Source organism: Pipistrellus hanaki, assembly GCF_964339955.1.
Source record: "Pipistrellus hanaki genome assembly, chromosome: 2".
NCBI lineage: Eukaryota > Metazoa > Chordata > Mammalia > Chiroptera > Vespertilionidae > Pipistrellus > Pipistrellus hanaki.
Window position 1 is genome coordinate 183,554,276 of NC_140504.1, and position 18,568 is coordinate 183,572,843.

Genomic DNA, 18,568 nt, shown 5'->3' on the forward strand with positions numbered 1-18,568 from the left:
ATGGGCAAGTGGAACCACGGACCTCGTCCCCTTCCCCTCCCCCTCTCCCTGCCTTCCCTCTCTAAAATCAATTAAAAAAAGAAAATGTCCTTATCTATTGGAGGAAGGAGGAAAAAAAAGGAAATTAATGCTACTTGAATACCTGCTCTGTTAGGTTTTGTTAAGTGTTTTCAAAGCCTTAATAAAGGCTTTCAGCATCTTCAAAATAACTGTCTCTCCATTTTACAAAGGCGGGGGGGGGGGGGAGGGGGGCGCGGGGGGCGGATGGGGCAGGGGAGCAGAGAAGTTAATTTATGTGTCCAAAGTCACAAAGCTATTAAATAGGTGTGTATCTGACACCAAGAAGAACATAATAGTATCAGAAATCCTGTATTTAAGAATCAGAATCCAGAGGCGATCAAAGGATGGGCAAAAGCATTTTTAGTCAGAGGCAAACCCAACTCATGCAGGGATATTTGATCCTAGGATAGCCCAATAGCTTTTGGTATTGCAAATAGTAGTAAACAGATAAATAATGCACTACTAAGTGTCAACCTGATACCATTCACACCCTGGATACAGGAGGCTTTGGTGGACTCAGAAGTAAAATAAATGATGACGTATTGGATTTTGCATCATAATTATGCTCCCAGTACTCAATTTGTTTTCTTTCTGCCTATAACCGCATTTATGGTTGGAATAAATAAGGTCAGACACCACATGTGATGGACTTCTGGAAAAGACAATAAAATGTCAAGTCGCAGAGCATAGTTCCCACCAAGGGAATGAAAGAAACCCAGGAACCCTCTTTTAAAGCTACTCAGCCAGATTTATGAATAAACTGTAAGCAGTTGCCTACACTTATCAGCATACCAAGGTAGTTAAAGGAAGATTGACAGGGAGTCAAACCTGGGAGGGGGAGGAACTAGATACTGGTTCCCCCACCAGATTTGCAACATCTGGTAAATTACTAAACCTTTCAGAGATTTCCTCATTTGATAAAGGGGATAATATCTCCTTAAAAGGCTGGTTGTGAAGATAAAGTTTTTTTAAAAAAAGACATTAAAGCAAGTCTAGTACCTTGTAGATTCCTATAATTCCATTAAGGCATGGTCATGAAGATTCCCTCCTCCCAATAATGATATCTTCATGGTGCCTGAAATTATTAGTTCCTTTGGGATTACTTACCGTCATCTGGGAGTTCCCAGTTAAAATGCAAATATTCTTGGAAAGAAGGGTAATCCCTCAACCTGGATTTTAGTTCAACCAGATTGGTTTTGATAGGCCCCTGAACAGAACACACAAGTCTAATGTATTTAATTACTGCGAAGAGGGAGAGGAAGGGGTGTCATTTTATGTGACAGACCCCTCCTGGTTCATGGGTCTGTGTTCCAGTGGCAGCTTTGCAACTGGGTAGATGAAGCATTCAATCCTTCTTTCAAGCAGCATTTATTGAGGGCCAGGCCATGTGCCGGAGAGAACGCCTTAAGAGTTTACTTTCTCTTGAAGCGTCTAGACTAGTCAGGGAAACCGACTGTCAGCAAATAGTTATTCAGTTAGAGTTGCGCAAAGTGAGAGGAGAAAGCACAGAGGAACCTGGCCTGGGGGTGGGGGCGTGAGGGACAAAGGAGGTTTTCCCTGAGGCGGTGAGCTTCAGCTAAAGCCTGAAGGATAACCAGAAATTAAGCAGACAATGAGAGGAGGGAGTGGGGAACAATAGTGCGAAGGCGCCAAGCAGGGAAAGTGTTTGGCGCAGGTGAGGAACTGACAGAAGGCCAGAATGACTGGCACATAATCAGAGAGAGGGTGGCACCAGATAAACTGGAGAACTGGGCAGAAAGGAGAAATACAGGAACTTAAGATGTTAGCTACAAATGATCAGCTGGTAAAATGTTAATAGCATAGCATTCTCAGGTTTATGTTTTGTTGTGTGTGTTTTTAAAATATATTTTATTGATTTTTTACAGAGAAGGAGGGAGAGGGATAGAGAGTTAGAAACATCGATGAGAGATAATCATCTATCAGCTGCCTCCTGCACGCCCCCTTACAATGTACCTTGGTTGAGGATGTGCCAGCAACCAAGGTACATTCATGCCCTTGACTGGAATCGAACCTGGGTCCCTTCAGTCTGCAGGCTGATGCTCTATCCACTGAGCCAAACCAGTTAGGAGTCAGGTTTATGTTTTAAGATGATGTTAACTCTCTTTAATTCTGATTTCAGTGTGGGAAATAGATTTAGGGAGAAAAGATATTAGGAATTAGAAGAGCATTGCAGTAAGTCCAGGCAAAAAATATGGTACAGCCCTGGCTGGTTTTGCTCAGTGAAATAGAGCGTCAGCCTGCGGATTGAAGGATCCTGGGTTCAATTATGGTCAAGGGCACATGCGAAGGGCTGCAGGCTCTATCCTTAGTAGGGGGTGTGCAGGACGTAGCCTGATTGATGATTCTCTCTCATCATTGATGTTTCTATCTCTAGCTCTCTCTCCCTTCCTCTCTGAAATAAATAAAAATATATTTTTAAAAAGATATGGTATATAGCCGAAACCGGTTTGGCTCAGTGGATAAGAGCGTCAATCTGGGGACTGAAGGGTCCCACTTTCGATTCTGGTCACGGGCATGTACATTGGTTATGGGCACATCCCCTGTGGGGGGTGTGCAGGAGGCAGCTGGTCAATGTATCTCTCTCATCGATGTTTCTAGCTCTCTATCCCTCTCCCTTCTTCTCTGTGAAAAATTAATAAAATATATTTTTTTAAAAAGATATGGTATATCCCTTTTTGGCCTTTTGGCTAAGATCAAATGTAGTATCTGTTCTTATCAGTTTAATATCTGATACGTCCTCTATCCATGGTCATTATATTAAACTAGTAGCCCTGTGCACAAATCCGTGAGCCAGTAGCTCTCTGTGGGGCGTGGCTGCTCAGTACCCTTGGCCCAGAGGCCCATCCACCGCCAGGCGTAGAACGCTTGCCTTGTCACCGCAGCAACGAAGCAAGCACTCTGCCAGGCTGCTCATGCTGCCTGCTGTCAGTGTCCCTTCCCCCCGCCCAGGACTGGGGGACTCCAGTGGGCCTGAGAGGACTGGGCACCATCATCTTTGTGACTGAGTGATGGATAATTTGCATATTACCCTTTTATTAGATAAAATGGATTTTTTAAAAATATATTTTATTGATTGTTTACAGAGGAAGAGAGATAGTTAGAAACATCGACGAGAGAGAGACATCGATCAGCTGCCTCTTGCACACCCCCCACTGGGGATGTGCCGGCAACCAAGGCACATGCCCTTGACCAGAATCAAACCCGGGACCCTTCAGTCCGCAGGCCAACGCTCTATCCACTGAGCCAAACCGGTTTCGGCTAGATAGGATGGATTTTTTAAGCTAGGAGTTGGAATAGGAGGGGGGGAAATACATGGTATAATATAATGGCAGTGAAGGCAGTGAGAAATGGGCATTTTAGGAGGTAAAATTAGAGGTTTTGGTGATTGATTGAATTTGAAGGAGGGCATTAAAGGAGGATCGGGTATCAAGGATAATATCTCATTTTCACCTGAGCACATGCTTAGAGAGAGGAGGGTAAGAGAAAAAAAACATACGTGTTGTTTGTGATCAAACCCAGATACATGCCCTGACCGGGAACTGACCTGGCACAAGACAATGCTTAACCTACTGAACCACTCCAGCCGCCTGATGGTACCTGATTTGATTTGAGTAATTGGGTGGATGAGGTTTCAGTCTAATGTCAGCGGGAATACTGGAAGAGATTTGTAAGGGTGGAGGAAGATTATAAATTTATTTTTGGATACTCTGGGCTTCAAGGAGAAGATAAAACATCAGATAGAAATGTTCTGTAGACAAGGAGTTTGGAGCATAGAGAGAAAAACAAGGCTTAGGTAGCCTGATCGATGATTCTCTCTCATCATTGATGTTTCTATCTCTAGCTCTCTCTCCCTGTCCCTTCCTCTCTGAAATCAACAAAAATGGAGATTTGGGGATAGTGATGCTAGTTGAAGCCAAAGGAGTCTATGATAGATTTCCTCAGAAGAGGAAGAGAACAAAAGGCCCAGCACCAAACCAGAGAGATATAAGGGGGAACAGAGATAGTAAATAATTTCCTCACTCAGGCTATTTCCAAGACTTTGTAAAGTAAGAAAGTTAGACCAAAATAACATCTCAGTTTCCTTCTAGCTTTGCCATTTTAGACTTCTGGAGGGTGGAAGCCAAAGAGCCCTTTCTGGATATATAAAGGGGGCAGTGAGAATAAGAGAGAGAAAAGAAGTAGAATAGGAGGACAGATTTTACATGCTAGTAGTCTTAAGGAACAGCAGATCTTGTTACCCATTACCCTCTTAGTAAGACAGGAGTAGAAGAGTCCTTCTTTGAGAAACACTTATATACATCACACAACTGACAGTGTAAAAACTTATTTTAAAGATTTCTCCTAGTCCTAGCCAGTTTGGCTCAGTGGATAGAGCGTCGGCCTTCAGACTGAAAGGTCCCGGGTTCGATTCCGGTCAAAGGCATGTACCTTGGTTGCGGGCACATCCCCAGTAGGAGGTGTGCAGGAGGCAGCTGATAGATGCTTCTCTCTCATCAATGTTTCTAACTCTCTATCCCACTCCCTTCCTCTCTGTAAAATATCAATAAAATATATATATATATTTTTTAAAGAAGATTTCTCCTGGCTCTCTCTAGTCCACAGTGCACAAAGCTTGCCACTCTCTGGTCCTGTATATTTTTCACTGTGTACTTTGTGCTCTAGGCACACTGAATTTTTTCCCCAAATACTACACTTTTCTTTTTTCTGGAACCCATGATTTCGCACATGCAGTTCTTTCTGCCTCAAATGTCCCCACCCAACTTCTATCTTTCTTTTGAGACTGTGATCAGTGAAGGTTTATTTCATCCAGAAAGGAGGTGCTCTATTCTTTGTTCACCCATGATATTGACCTTATAAGTAATTTATTTTGGTATATTAAATTTATCTATTGCCCTGGCCAGTGTGGCTTATTTGGTTGGGTGTGGTCCTGTGCAACAAAAGGTGGTCGGTTCAAGTTCCTATTAGAACTTCTGCCTATGTTTCTGGCTTGATCCCCGGCAGGGGGCATGCAGAAGGCAGTCAATTGACTTGCTCTCACATGAATGTTTCTCTTCTCGCTCTAAAAATCAACTAAAAATATTTTTTAAATGTATCTGTTTCCATCAGTATTTCTTTTTCTTTTGGAAGTCTTGGACCCAGTTGAAAATCTAATGAGAGTAATGGATCTTCTCAGAAAAATGCATGCACACCTAAATGTTTGCTTACAAGGCCATCCATCCCATGGACACCAGCTTAAGACAACCATCTCCTAGGTTACATATTGCCTCTCCAATAAAACTATGACTGCTTATAGGACAAAGAACATTTTCTTTTATTAGTCACTATAACCCAGTACTAAGTAAATGTTTGTTGAATTGATTTATCTCACTTATTTTCAAAATTCTCCCTAGTAAAATCAATCCCCATTTTACTAATGAAAACCTGGCAGGGTCATTAGTGTTAAAATTAAATGTGCAGCCCAGCCTGCATTATGCAGTGGTTGATCATTGACCTATGAACCAGGAGGCCACGGTTCAATTCCCGATCAGGGCACATGCCTGGATGTCAGATTTGATCCCCAGTGAGGAGCATGTAGGAGGCAGCCAATCAATGATTCTCTCTCATCATTGATGTTTCTCTTTCCTTCTCTTTTTCTCTCTGAAATCAATAGAAATATTTTTTTGAAGTTAAATGTGCAGACATAACTAGCTTAATCAAATGTTAAAAGGCAGTGTGCTGTATAATTTTGTTAACCAGTCATCCAATACATTCAATAAAAAGGGAGGGAGGAGGCAATATGGAAATCCCAAGATAAGTTGATGGTTGTCTTTAAGTGCAGGTATGTTTTATGAATTACTATGGAAGTTGAAAAGAGCAACCTGAGACTAGGCTTCATGAAAATAAAGACAGCTGGACTAGGTGGCCTTAAGACACTAGAAATTCACAGCTGTATATATCCAAGAATAGACGTTAGAGACATCAAGGACAAAAAAGAATAAGAATCAAGCAAGAGCCAGCAGTTAAGGAACCTTGAAGATACAACTCAGAGTCTAGAGGTGAGGGCAGAATTTTTAAGATTTTTTAAAATTGATTTGTAGCCGAAACCGGTTTGGCTCAGTGGTAGAGTGTCGGTCTGCAGACTAAAAGGTCCCAGGTTCGATTCCGGTCAAGGGCATGTACATTGATTGCGGGCACATCCCCGTTGGGGGGTGTGCAAGAGGCAGCTGGTCAATGTTTCTCTCTCATCGACGTTTCTAGCTCTCTATCTCTCTCCCTTCCTCTCTGTAAAAAATCAATAAAATATATTTTTTAAATAAATAAATAAATAAAATTGATTTGTAGAGAGAGAGGAAAAGAGAGAGAGAGAAACTTCAATGTGAGAGAAATATCAATCGGCTCCCTCCTGCAGGCCCCCTACAGAGGACTGAGCCCGAAACCCAGGCATGTGCCTTTGACAGGGATTGAACCAGCAACTTTTAGTGCCCAACAAACTGACCCATGCTAGCCAGAGCAAAAGCAGAAATGTTTAGCAGTCCTCCAGGAAAAAAGAAAAGTAATGATAATGTAATGAGTTATTCATAAATCTAAATTTATTCAAAGTAGAAGACTATTCTTTATTCCGAGATTATTTCTCCCCTACCTTTTGAAGTAAAAATGCCCTTTCTTTTCAAATTATGCTAATAACAGTTGGCCATTGAAAGCTATATCCTCATTGCCCTAGCTGGTTTGGCTCAGATGGAGTGTCGGCTTGTGGTCTAAAGATCTCGGGTTTGATTCCGGTCTAGGGCATGTGCCCAGGTTGAAGGCTTAATTCCCAGTAGAGGGCATGCAGGAGGCAGCTGATCAATGACTCTCTCTCATCATTGATGCTTCTATATCTCTCTCCCTCTCCCCTCCTCTCTGAAATCAATAATATATATATATTTTTAAAATATATTTTATTGATTTTTTACAGAGAGGAAGAGAGAGGGATAGAGAGTTAGAAACATCAATGAGAGCCAAAACCGGTTTGGCTCAATGGATAGAGCGTCGGCTTGGGGACTGGAAGGTCCCGGGTTCGATTCCAGTCAAGGGCATGTACCTTGGTTGCGGGCATATACCCAGTAGGGGGTGTGCAAGAGGCAGCTGATCGATGACTCTCTCTCATCGATGTTTCTAACTCTCTATCTCTCTCCCTTCCTCTCTGTACAAAATCAATAAAATATATTTAAAAAAAGGAAAAAAGAAAAAAAGAAACATCAATGAGAGAATCATCAATCAGCTGCCTCTTGCACACCCCCTAATGGGGATGTATCCACAACCAAGGTACATGCCCTTGACCAGAATTGAACCTGGGACCTTTCAGTCCACAGGCTGACGCTCTATTCACTGAGCCAAGCCGGCTAGGGCAATATATATATATATTTAAAAATATATCCATATTTGGTAAAATATGATCTTGGACCCAGCTGATGTGGCTCAGTGGTTAAGCATTGACCTGTGAACCAGGAGGTCACGGTTTGATTCCCAGTAAGGCGACATGCCCAGGTTGCCAACTTGATTCCCAATAGGGGGCGTGCAGGAGGTGGCCAATTGATTCTCATCATTGATGTTTCTATCTTTCCCTCTCCCTTCCTCTCTGAAATCAATAAAAATATATTTTTTAATGTATTGTATATATAATCTTGGGAACCTCATGTTGGTTTCTAAGACTTTGGTGGGGGTAAGGGGTCTCTTTTATTGATACATGGAGTCTAAAAGTCCACATAGCACTGTGCTAAGGAACAGTTTACCTTATAATCTCAATCTAAGACAATAGGCTGGAGAGAAAAATGAAGCATAAGATTTCTGGAAATAGCCCTAACTGGTTTGGCTCAGTGGGCAGAGTGTCAGCCTACAGATTGAAAGGTCCCAGGTTCGATTCTGGTCAAGGGCATGTACTTTGGTTGCAGGCACATCACCAATAGTAGATGTGCAGAAGGCGGCTGATTGATGTTTCTCTCTCATCGATGTTTCTAACTGTATCCCTCTCTCTTCCTCTCTGTAAAAAAATCAAAATATATTAAAAAAAAAAAAAAAAAAAAAAAAAGATTTCTGGAAATAGCACCAAGGGGAAGTGAAGCTAGGGAGTCCCTGGAAGGACCGGTTCCATATTCATCTGTTCCAAGAAAAAAAAAATATGCATCCAAACTATTTGTAGCAATTTTCACTGATAAATTCAGTCCTTGGGTGGTAGCTACAAAGAATTTAAATAATTAAGAATATGAGAGGCCATGTCCAATTTGATCAAAAAGGCTGATCAGAATGTCTCAGTCAATGGAAGTATTAACTTAGCATTTGAGGTATAGTACTTTAATTTTTGCCCTGGAGCTGGAGAATATTTGCTTTCTGTTCAGTTGGGAAAGGCTTTGTACAATAATACTATCAGTGTTCTATGGAGTACGTTCCCTGTATAAAACTGGCGCATGAGATTGGGCTTAGCAAAGAAATGAAGGCGTTCTAACCAGGGACACTGACGTCAGCATCATCTCAAACAAGGCCATTCACAAATCAGTGTTTCCTGTGACAGGTGGACAAATGAGCTGGGTTCTAAAATCCTTCATCAGGTAAGTGGGCTTTCCCAAACTCCAGTACGCCCTCTCCAGTACTCTTGAGAGATGGTGAGTGGGATTTGCTGCCCATCAGATAGCAAAATCAGATCAGCTTCCACTGCCCCAGCTCTCTGAAATCCCAACTAAATTACATCATGATTTAGGCCCAGTCCTAAAACTAAAAATTTTAATATACTAAAAGTTGAATGTTAAAAAAAAAAAAAACAATTTAAGGAGCAACTGAACGTATTATCAAATAAAACATCATTATAAAGTGATTTGTTCCTTTTATATATTAAAATTCTTTAGTTCATTTTAAAACTATTTCATTAATTTGATGGGTACCTTTTGCTTCAAAATGTATGTTGTTTAGAATAGAACATAAATATGTTAATTTCCTCAATGTAAAATGAATAATCTACCACATAGGACTGTTGTGGGGATCAAATTGTTCAACATATGTAAAGTGCTTAGAACAATGCTTGTTTGGTACATAGTTTCCCTTCAATAAGTATCGGTTATTATTATGACTATGAGAGGCCTGGTGCACAGATTTGTGCACCAGAGGGGTCCCTCAGTCTGGCCTGCAAGGATCAGACTGGAACCTGCTCTCTTACATTCCCCGAGGGTCCCAGATTGTGAGAGGTCTCAGGCCAGGCTGAGGGATCCCACTGGTGCACAACTGGGCTGGTGAGGGACCACAGGAAGGCTCCAGGGCATGTCCAGCCCATCTCACTCAGTCCTGATTGGCCAGACCCCCGCAGCAAGCTAACCTACCAGTTGGAGTGTCTGTCCCTGGTGGTCAGTGCATGTCATAGCAACTAGACTAACAGTCAGACACTTAGCATATTAGGCATATCTACACTAATAAAAGAGAAACATGCAAATTGACCTTATCTCTGCTATGCCCACAAACCACACCCACCAGTCAATCAGTAGCAAGTATGCAAATTAACCCAACCAAGATGGCTGCAGCCACGGAGTGAGCAGGAGACTTGGGTTTCCCCGGCGATGGAGGAACCAAGCTTCCTGGCCTGCCCTGGCTTCCACTCAAGGCTACAAAATTTCAATTATAGAAGATAAATAAATCCCAGATACCAGGGTCTCTGTTTGGGTCACCGGGGGGCATGGCCAGCCTGCAAACCAGCACAGGCCCCTTGCCTGGGCCACCCCACGCTGATCCAGGACACCCTTCAGGGCAAACCAGCCAGCCCCCACTCATGCACCAGGCCTCTATCCTATCTAATAAAAGAGTAATATGCAAACTGACTGTCACTCCAACAAGATGGCTGCCCCTATGTGTTCAAAGAAGGCTGCCCCCATGTGGACACAAGATGGCCAGGAGGGGAGGGCAGTTGGGAGGGACCAGGTCTGCAAGGGAGGGCAATTGTGGGCAATCAGGCCTGCAGGGGAAGGCAGTTAGGAGTGACCAGGCTGGCAGAGGAGGCAAGTTGGGGGCAACTGCTCCTGCAGGGAAGGACAGTTGGGGGGGGGGGGGGGACCCAGGCCTGAGGGGAGAGCAGTTAGGGGCAATCAGGCTGGCAGGGGAGCAGTTAGGCATCAATCAGGCTGGCAGGGTAGTGGTTAAGGGGTGATCAGGCTGGCAGGCAGAAGCAGTTAGGGGCAATCAGGAAGGAAGGCAGGCGAGCAGTTGGGAGTCAGCAGTCCTGGATTGTGAGAGGAATGTCTGACTGCCTGCTTAGGCCCGGTGGGATATACCGTGTTTCCCCGAAAATAAGACATCCCCCGAAAATAAGACCTAGCGTATGGAAAAATAAGACATCCCCTGAAAATAAGATCTAGCACATCTTTGGGAGCAAAAATTAATATAAGACACTGTCTTATTTTGGGGGAAACAGGGTATATATATATATATATATATATATATATATATCCATATATATATATCCCACACACACACACACACACACACACGAGGCCTGGTGCATGAAAATTCATGTACTGGAGGGGGGGTTCCCTCAGTCTGGCCTGCCCCCTCACAGTCCGGGAGCCCTCAGGGGCAGGAGGTGATCTGGCAATCAGGGGAAGGTGATGTCCCCATCACACCTCTGCTGCTGCCACTGCTAGCAACGCAAGCCTTGGGCAGGCCCTGGGGAGCTGAGGGAACTGAGGGACCCCAGACACAGGCACGCAGCAAGGTTGGACACTATGGGCACCAACATCTTTGAGAGCATGACAGTCAATTATCATATTCCCTCCTTATTGGCTGTGGCACTGCCATCTTTGTTATTGCATGAGGATTAATTACCATATTCCCTCTTTATTAGATAGGATAGATTACATCAAGTATCTATCAAGCTCTACTACATGCCAAGCACTGTTCCAGAGGCTGTAGAAACAGTAGTGACTAAGAGCTAAGGTCTCTGCTTTCATGGAACTTCCATTCTAGTTGGGGGAGAAAAAAAATAAATGTATGCCAGGTGATATGTAAAATGGAGAAAAATAAAGCAGGGTAAAGGAAAATAGGAAGCTTAGTGTGGAGAAAGGTTGCCATTATTTATAGTGTGGATTGTCAGGGAAGTCTTCTCTGATAAGGTAACATGAACAGACTTGAAGTGAGAAAATAAGCTTTGCAATAATCTAGGGAAGAGTGTACTAACAGATTATTAAATAAAAAAATAATAAAGCTACCAAAATAAGTAGGCCTAGGTTTGTAATACCTAATACTAAGCAACAGGATCTGTAAAGCTATGACCCACCTAAGATAGGCCTCAGTTCCAGTCAGGTGTTGCTATGAGGAAATGTGAACCAGTGTTATCAGATCTCCTATTTTTTTTTTAACTGTATCTTGTTTTGTTTTGTTTTTAATGTGAATTGCCTTAACTTTTGAAAATGTATAGGCATAAATGCATATATAAATGTTCATCAAAAGACATGCAAGAATGTTCAGAGGCATTATTTATAGCAGCCCCTAACTGGAAACTACCAAAGTGCCCACCGTTAGAATGGATCAGCTGTGGCATAGTAACAGTTTCTACACAGCAATGAGGAGGAACCAACTACAGTTTTTACACATTATGGGCGAATCTCACAATTTAATGTTGAGCGGGGGGAAAAGCTCTATGGTTTTAGAGCTATGGTGTAGTGGCTACCCTGGCTGGGTGAGGTGCTGGTAAATTTTTTAAAAAAATATATTTTATGCCGGGACCGGTTTGGCTCAGTGGATAGAGCGTCGGCCTGCGGACTGAAAGGTCCCGGGTTCGATTCCGGGCAAGGGCATGTACCTTGGTGGAGGCACATCCCCGGTGTGGGGTGTGCAAGAGGCAGCTGATCGATGATTCTCTCTCATCGATGTTTCTGGCTCTCTATCCCTCTCTCTTCTTCTCTGTGAAAAATCAATAAAATATATTAAATATATATATATATATATATATATATATATATATATATATATATAATGATTTTTTACAGAAAGGAAGGGAGAGGGATAGAGAGTTAGAAACATGCTTTCCAATGAGAGAGTGACATCGATCAGCTGCCTCTTGTACACCCCCTACTGGGGATTTGCCTGCAACCAAGGTACATGCCCTTGACTGGAATCGAACCTGGGACCTTTCAGTCCACAGGCCGACGCTCTATCCACTGAGCCAAACCGGTTTTGGCTGGTAAATTTTTTTTTCTTGATCTGGAAACTGATTTCACGGGTGTGTTCAGTCTCTTAAATTTATCAAATTGTGCAGTGAATTGTGACTTCCCTGTTTGCATTTGTACTTCAATAAAAAGTTAAAACAAATAAAAACATGGGCCAAAGTAAGTCTTCAGGCTGAATCAGGACTGTGGGATTCTAGTCTGCTCTGTAATACATAATTTCTTGAGAGAAAACATCAAATTACCCCCCAAAAAAAAAACAAAATTAATTTTGAAATGCAGGTAAACCCTTCTGTGTATGCTTTCCTTAGAGAGGCTCCTACTACAAAGCCCAATGAGGAACTTACCCTTACCCTTATATGTGATCACACTTACCCTTATATGTGATCTAATACTATTGTTCATTCTTGTTCTCAAAGTAGACACACACACACACACACACACACACACACACATTACAAGCCATAATGACCTGTAAAGATAGAGAATTGGAAACCACACATGCAGGAGAACCCAGAGTCAATTTCAAAGTAGGGTCTGGTCTACTTTAGGTTGAAAAGATACCCGATGTCTTTAGGCTGAGAGGCTCACAAGAGTAGAAATTTCTGGTAGTTGTGAAGAGGTAGTAGGAATCATACGTGGCTTAAAGAGTTATCCAGGAAATAGGCGTGGCTTAGCCTGAGTCACCGACCACAGGTAGAAGCCAAGCATATGTAAAAAACAGGTCTTAGAAACTGTGTGTGCTGGGGAACTTAGCTACAGTCAGTGCATTAGCACTTCCCAAAGGTATTTCAATTCAATAGCGTTAGGAAGGCTACTGTAGGTAGTGAAAACAGCAGTCTTTGGATGTATGCTGAGGTTTGGGTCCTGGAGGTGCCTTGAGAAATAATTTTCTCCAGTTGAAAATTACTAACATGGCAGAATTTGGGAACCAAATGTAATTTGGTTAGGGAAATGGCATGGATAAGGAAGTTAGAGGAAAGTTGAACCTTCCAGAGGAAGTCAAATTGCATAGCTCAGGAAAAAAGGTGTTCCAGAATTGGGAAGGAGACCTGGAAAGGACCCAATTAGAGCTTAGGAGATAAATTTCAGGGGCAAAGAAAGTCCAAATCTAGCAGAACTGATCCCATGAAGTCCCTAGCCTAGTGCAACCACCTCAGTGATTGCTGTATTACATTACAGACTGCACAAGAATTTCCCAGGAAGGAGGTATCCCAAGTGTGAGGAACCGTACTAGGTAAGTTATCTGAAAATGCAGGGGCTAGTCTAGTATCTGAATTTTTTCTCAAAAAGGACTATTTCCACATGAGTATTGCCCAAAGTGAACCCAAACTCATGCATGTTTTCAGAATGCCATCTTTTCTTTATCTTCCTTGACCTGGACCCATTATAACTCAATGAACTAGTAATACCATATTTCATACTTGATTTTACTAGTACTATTTTTATAATAAAATGTTACCAATACCTATACTTCCTACTATACAAACTTGGCTTTAGTGCATTTTACGGAAATGGGATAAAATGCCACCTCTAAAGAGCATCATACCACTTAAACTGAATATTATTTCCCAAGGTATTTGGATTAACATTGTTCTTCTTCTCTAATGTGGACAGTCATGTAAAAGAAACTTCAGTGAAGTGACTTTGAATCCTGAATACTCAAGTCTATTGTCCATTTTTATTTCAAAATAACTAGGAGTGGTTTTTGTTTTGTGGGAGGTAGGGGGCAGGGAAGGAGCCTGAAACGGAGAAGATAATAAAGTGGGGGCCAAATAGGGACATGGCCAAGGTGAGACAGTTGTACAGTTGACTCTGAGGCCTTTGTACAATAGAAACCGCATGACAGGAAGGTTTGGGGCATTTACCTTCCACCAGCTAAATTCCAGTCTTGCACTGGATTCATCTGATGGAAAAAACTTGGAGAAGCTGACACATGACTTGGTTTTCTCCGGTAGGGTATTCTTGGGAGAAACATCCCATGCTGCTGACTTAGCCTGGCTCTGGAGGCAAAAGCAGCAAAAGACTAAGGGTTGTTTTTCTCTTGTATAAATAAACCCAACTACTTGAAAATGGAGTACAAAAAGAACACAAGTGGCTGAAAATGGTCTCTCCTAAGTCAGCTTAAGGTCACACCAACAGAAAAGTATCCCATATTTACTGACCCCTGACCCCAAACTGGGTTAGGTACTTGATCCTTTGTTTTCTCAGCTCCCAGCCAAGAACTTTTGTCACTGTATTTACTCCAATAAGGTCAGTGGTTGAGTTTCAACCTGTGAACCAGGAGATCACAGTTAAGATTCCCAGTCAGGGCACATGTGGGCTCAGTCCCCAGTAGAGGGCATGCAGGAGGCAATCAATGATTCTCTCTCATCACTGATGTCTCTTTCTCCTTCTCCCTTCCTCACCAATATATATATACACACACACACACACACACACACACACACACACACACACATATATATATATATATATATATATATATATATTATTTTTTAAAAAGATGTTTCAGTATCTCACTAGAGGACTTAACTCTTTCTGCCTTTGGTGGTAGGCTGAAACCTATGGATTAATTCTCGTAATAGTGCTTTTCAATGCATAAAATAAAATACATAGGATTACAAAGGAAACCAATTATATTGAAATATAATTCCAGACAATCTCTGGAGTATGAATTCCTTGAGTGTACAGACTGACTGTGTTTCCACCTCTGTATAGCCAGTGCCTAGCACAAAGCCTGGCACATAGATCAGACTTATAAATGTTTATTGAATGAATGAACAGAAAGATAGATGGCTACTGCAAAGACAGCCTGAGGAATGACTCGTTGAAAATGCCTGTGCACAGACCAATGGCTTGCATATGTCTCACCACATACATAAGAGATCATCTACACCAGGGCTGTTAGGGAACTCCCACTTACCAACCGGTGCTATAGCACCTAGCAATAATGACAGGCTATTGGAAGTCCAGGAAAACAACAAAGCTCATTATTTCCACTAGCTGTAATATTCAGAAAGTAAAAGTAAACAGGCTTTGTTAGCAAGAATCTCTTGACTTGGAAGCACAATGTTCACACTACTTTAAAACACTACCAACAACTCTGATGGAGGGAAGAAAGAAACCTGAACTAGTATATAGGTGTTCTCTGGGGCACCTCCTCTGTCCTGAAATGGTACTCCTGTCTCTGGGAAGAGAAAAATGTCCCTAAAAACCACAATAGGGACAATATGCCTTTCTAGGTTCAAGTAGCAGTTTTAGCCTTAGACAGAAATATTGGTTGTGTTTATGTACTAACAGGAAACCTAAAGAAGCAAGAAAAAAAAAAGCCACTTTTCTCACTAAAGATATATAAAGGGCCAAAGGTTTGTTCTAAGCTGATTGCTGCATTAATTATCTTGAAAAGAAAAATACAACCCCAGACAATTTTAAAGTTGAAAACTACAACTGTATGAGGTTCAGAAATCTCACCCTTAAGGCTTATATGATTGACCCTCCTAAGTTAAAGGGCTTCTCCAGCTATATACATCCTTCAGAGGGATAGCAGAACTGTTCCCACTTGCTTGACAACAGGGTTTTCAACATCAGCTGGAAGAAACATGGCTTCAAGTGGGTGCCTTCTTTAAAAAAAAAAAAAAAAAAAAAAAAAGTAACCATAGGTCAAAGTTTTGTTTTTAATTAAAAAAACAAAAAACAACCCTCCTACTCCTCAGGTGAGTGCTATTTTTTTTTTTTAACCTATTTTTTCTTTAAATTGTCTGCAGTTTTTTCTATATTTTTCCTAATGCAGTAACAGTGAAACCAAAAGAAATAAAAACCAGGGTCCACTTTGCCCCAAACACTGAAGATGACCAAAGAGAAGTAATCAAAGCACAGAAAATGGCCCAGCTCTAAATATACAAAAAACATTTAAAAAAAAAAACAAAAAAAAACAAGACACACACCCCCCAAAGACATTATTGACATTTCTGATACATTTCCTATAATATAATGTTGCAGACAATGCTTCTTTCCCAGGGAGTCCAGCTCGCTCAGTAGGAGACATCCACTCAGTGCCTCAGGATAGGCTAGGGGTGTTGAGTCTTCCTGCCAAGCCTAAGGCTTTTTTTATGAGCCCAATCTCACAGAAAGATCTGTGATATAAATGACTCTAAAAGGGTATGAAGGCAGGCACCTGTCACTGTTACCCAAATCAGCTAAAAAGCTGAAGAGCATGGGATCCAGGAGACAGATGCCATTAAGTTAAGGGATAGAGGGTAAAAGAGGAAGCACCAAATGAGTGGCTGCTTTTGGTTCCAAAGCCAAAAGAGGGCCCCACCAAAAAGGGCAGCTGGTCTGGATGAAGAATTCCTCTGCTCCTGGAGTCATGCAATAAAAAAGATGGGCTTGGAGCCTTACCCCCATAACAGCCACAGTTCAAGAGTCAGAGTAATTGACACCATATCACACAGTTCACAGATTAATGGACCGATCCTAGTTTAGAAAGGTAAGTGCTTTGACTAAGTTGGGGGCAAGGTGGGCTTGAGTCCCAAAGCACAGCTGTGACAATCCTTGGATTTCTTTTTCTCCTGATGCTACTTGCTCCATGCCAACGTACCTTCCACTTACCACTGGCCTCTCCTCAAAATGGCACTTACAGTGGTAACCCTCAGAGATACAAAGAGGCATCAGTTGCACTTCTGGAAATAAGATAATTTCTTTGCCCCATCCTGGTCAAAGCACTTCCCTTTTTAAACTGCTGCTCCAACCAACAGAGTTCCCCCTCCAAGCAGAGTTCAACTTCCGTTCAGAGTTTTGCACTGGCCTCTAAGGGCCCATTCCAGGATACAGAATAAATTTCCTTCTGCATCCGTGTGTGAGTGGGTGCTTTCCAGCATCAGGTCTGTGTTCTACAGTTTGGTCAATGCATCTTTAAGAAAATAAAACCACATGCGTACACAGATAGATTAGCCTGGAAAGGGCTTTTGGAATAGGTTTCTGCTTATCTTGATGCCTCCCCTAAAAGAAATAACTTTCTTGGTGTAAGGGGATGAGGACATTGAGTGACCTACTCTCAACTTCTGGAAGGACAGCTTGTCTTGTCCATTTTTTCAATGACGGGGTGGGAGGGACCAACATATTCAGTTATATCAATGAAGTTTGTTTTTCTTTTTAAAAAAAGGATCCTATATGGAAATGAGTGGGACAATGACAAAAGTAAACAAATAATTAAAATTTCAAACCAAAACATATTTCCTGGCCCCAATATCCCCAGTTAATCCTCCAAGACCACAATCTCCACATTGTGGACTTGATGCTGATGATCTTCCATCTCAGCCACAACTTTCTCCTCAGTCCTAAGTTCTGTCTCCAAAATGACTGCTTTGCCCTCGGAATCCTCAGCCTCTGGGTCTGGGGCTGGGTCAATCTCAATGATGGTCTGCCCATCCTCTGAGGTGCTTTCAACAGCCTGGATTGCTGAGGTCAGGCCAGACTCCATGGCCACCAACTCCACAGGGCTCACCATAGTGGTCATGTTGCCCAGGGTATTGCCATCCTGCATGGCAGTAGAGCTTAGCAGCGCCAAGCTAGACGAAGGGTGGATGGTCACTGTGTCTGGTGAGCTGCTCTTGGCAGAGGAAACCACTGTGGCATAGCGGAAGAGCTGAGGGCCAGAAGGCAGTGTGTGGACAGTCACAGGACTGGAGCCCTGGCTGAGGGTGGCCACTGGAAGATTGCCCATGGAAAATGACTGACCCACTGGGGTGATGGTGATGGGTGAGATGACTGTGAACTGAGGCTGTTGGACAGGAGGAGATGGGCTCAGGACGGTGGTGGAGGCTGGCCGCTGGAGTCGAGGCCTTTTTGGAGGCTTAGGAGTGCTCACAGGCATCAATACCACATTTTGAACTGTCTGGGATTTCAGCCTCTGATCCTGAGCTTGTTTCTTCTGCTCTTCCAACTGGCGTTCCAAGTCTATGGGGAAAAAGATAGACTTTATGTGGATGGAAGTATAATCTTGGGAACAGTAAAATGAGAGTAAGGGGACCCCCAGGTCTTGCCACTCTAGCCCAAGAAAGTCACTTCATTGTTTTTATTATTTTTTAATTATTATTATTTTTTGCTTCATTGTTTTTAAGAAGAAACTAAACTGGATGATTTGTTAAATCTCTTCAATAACAACATTTCCTTGGATGATTATTGGCAGGGCAATAATCCAGGATCTTTTCAGGTTGTCATCCTACTGTAGCTCAACTCTAGAAGCTCCTGTGGCATTTTGACGCCTGTTACCAAAATGCAAACCAAAGCAACCTCTAGTTGATTTAGAAGCTAAGACATGCCCTGCC

General features: G+C 42.4%; 1 protein-coding gene across 3 annotated transcripts in view; it reads right to left on the reverse strand.

The window, feature by feature from the left end:
• Nucleotides 1–14,860: 14,860 nt before the first annotated feature.
• GMEB1 (glucocorticoid modulatory element binding protein 1) overlaps nt 14,861–18,568 on the reverse strand; it is a 34,789-nt gene continuing 31,081 nt past the window's right edge. For all 3 annotated transcript variants that reach the window (XM_084874974.1, XM_084874972.1, XM_084874973.1), the window contains exon 10: nt 14,861–18,197. In XM_084874974.1, the coding sequence (XP_084731100.1) occupies nt 17,497–18,197 (701 nt within the window). In that variant the 3' untranslated portion in view covers nt 14,861–17,496. The remainder of the gene's footprint in view (nt 18,198–18,568) is intronic.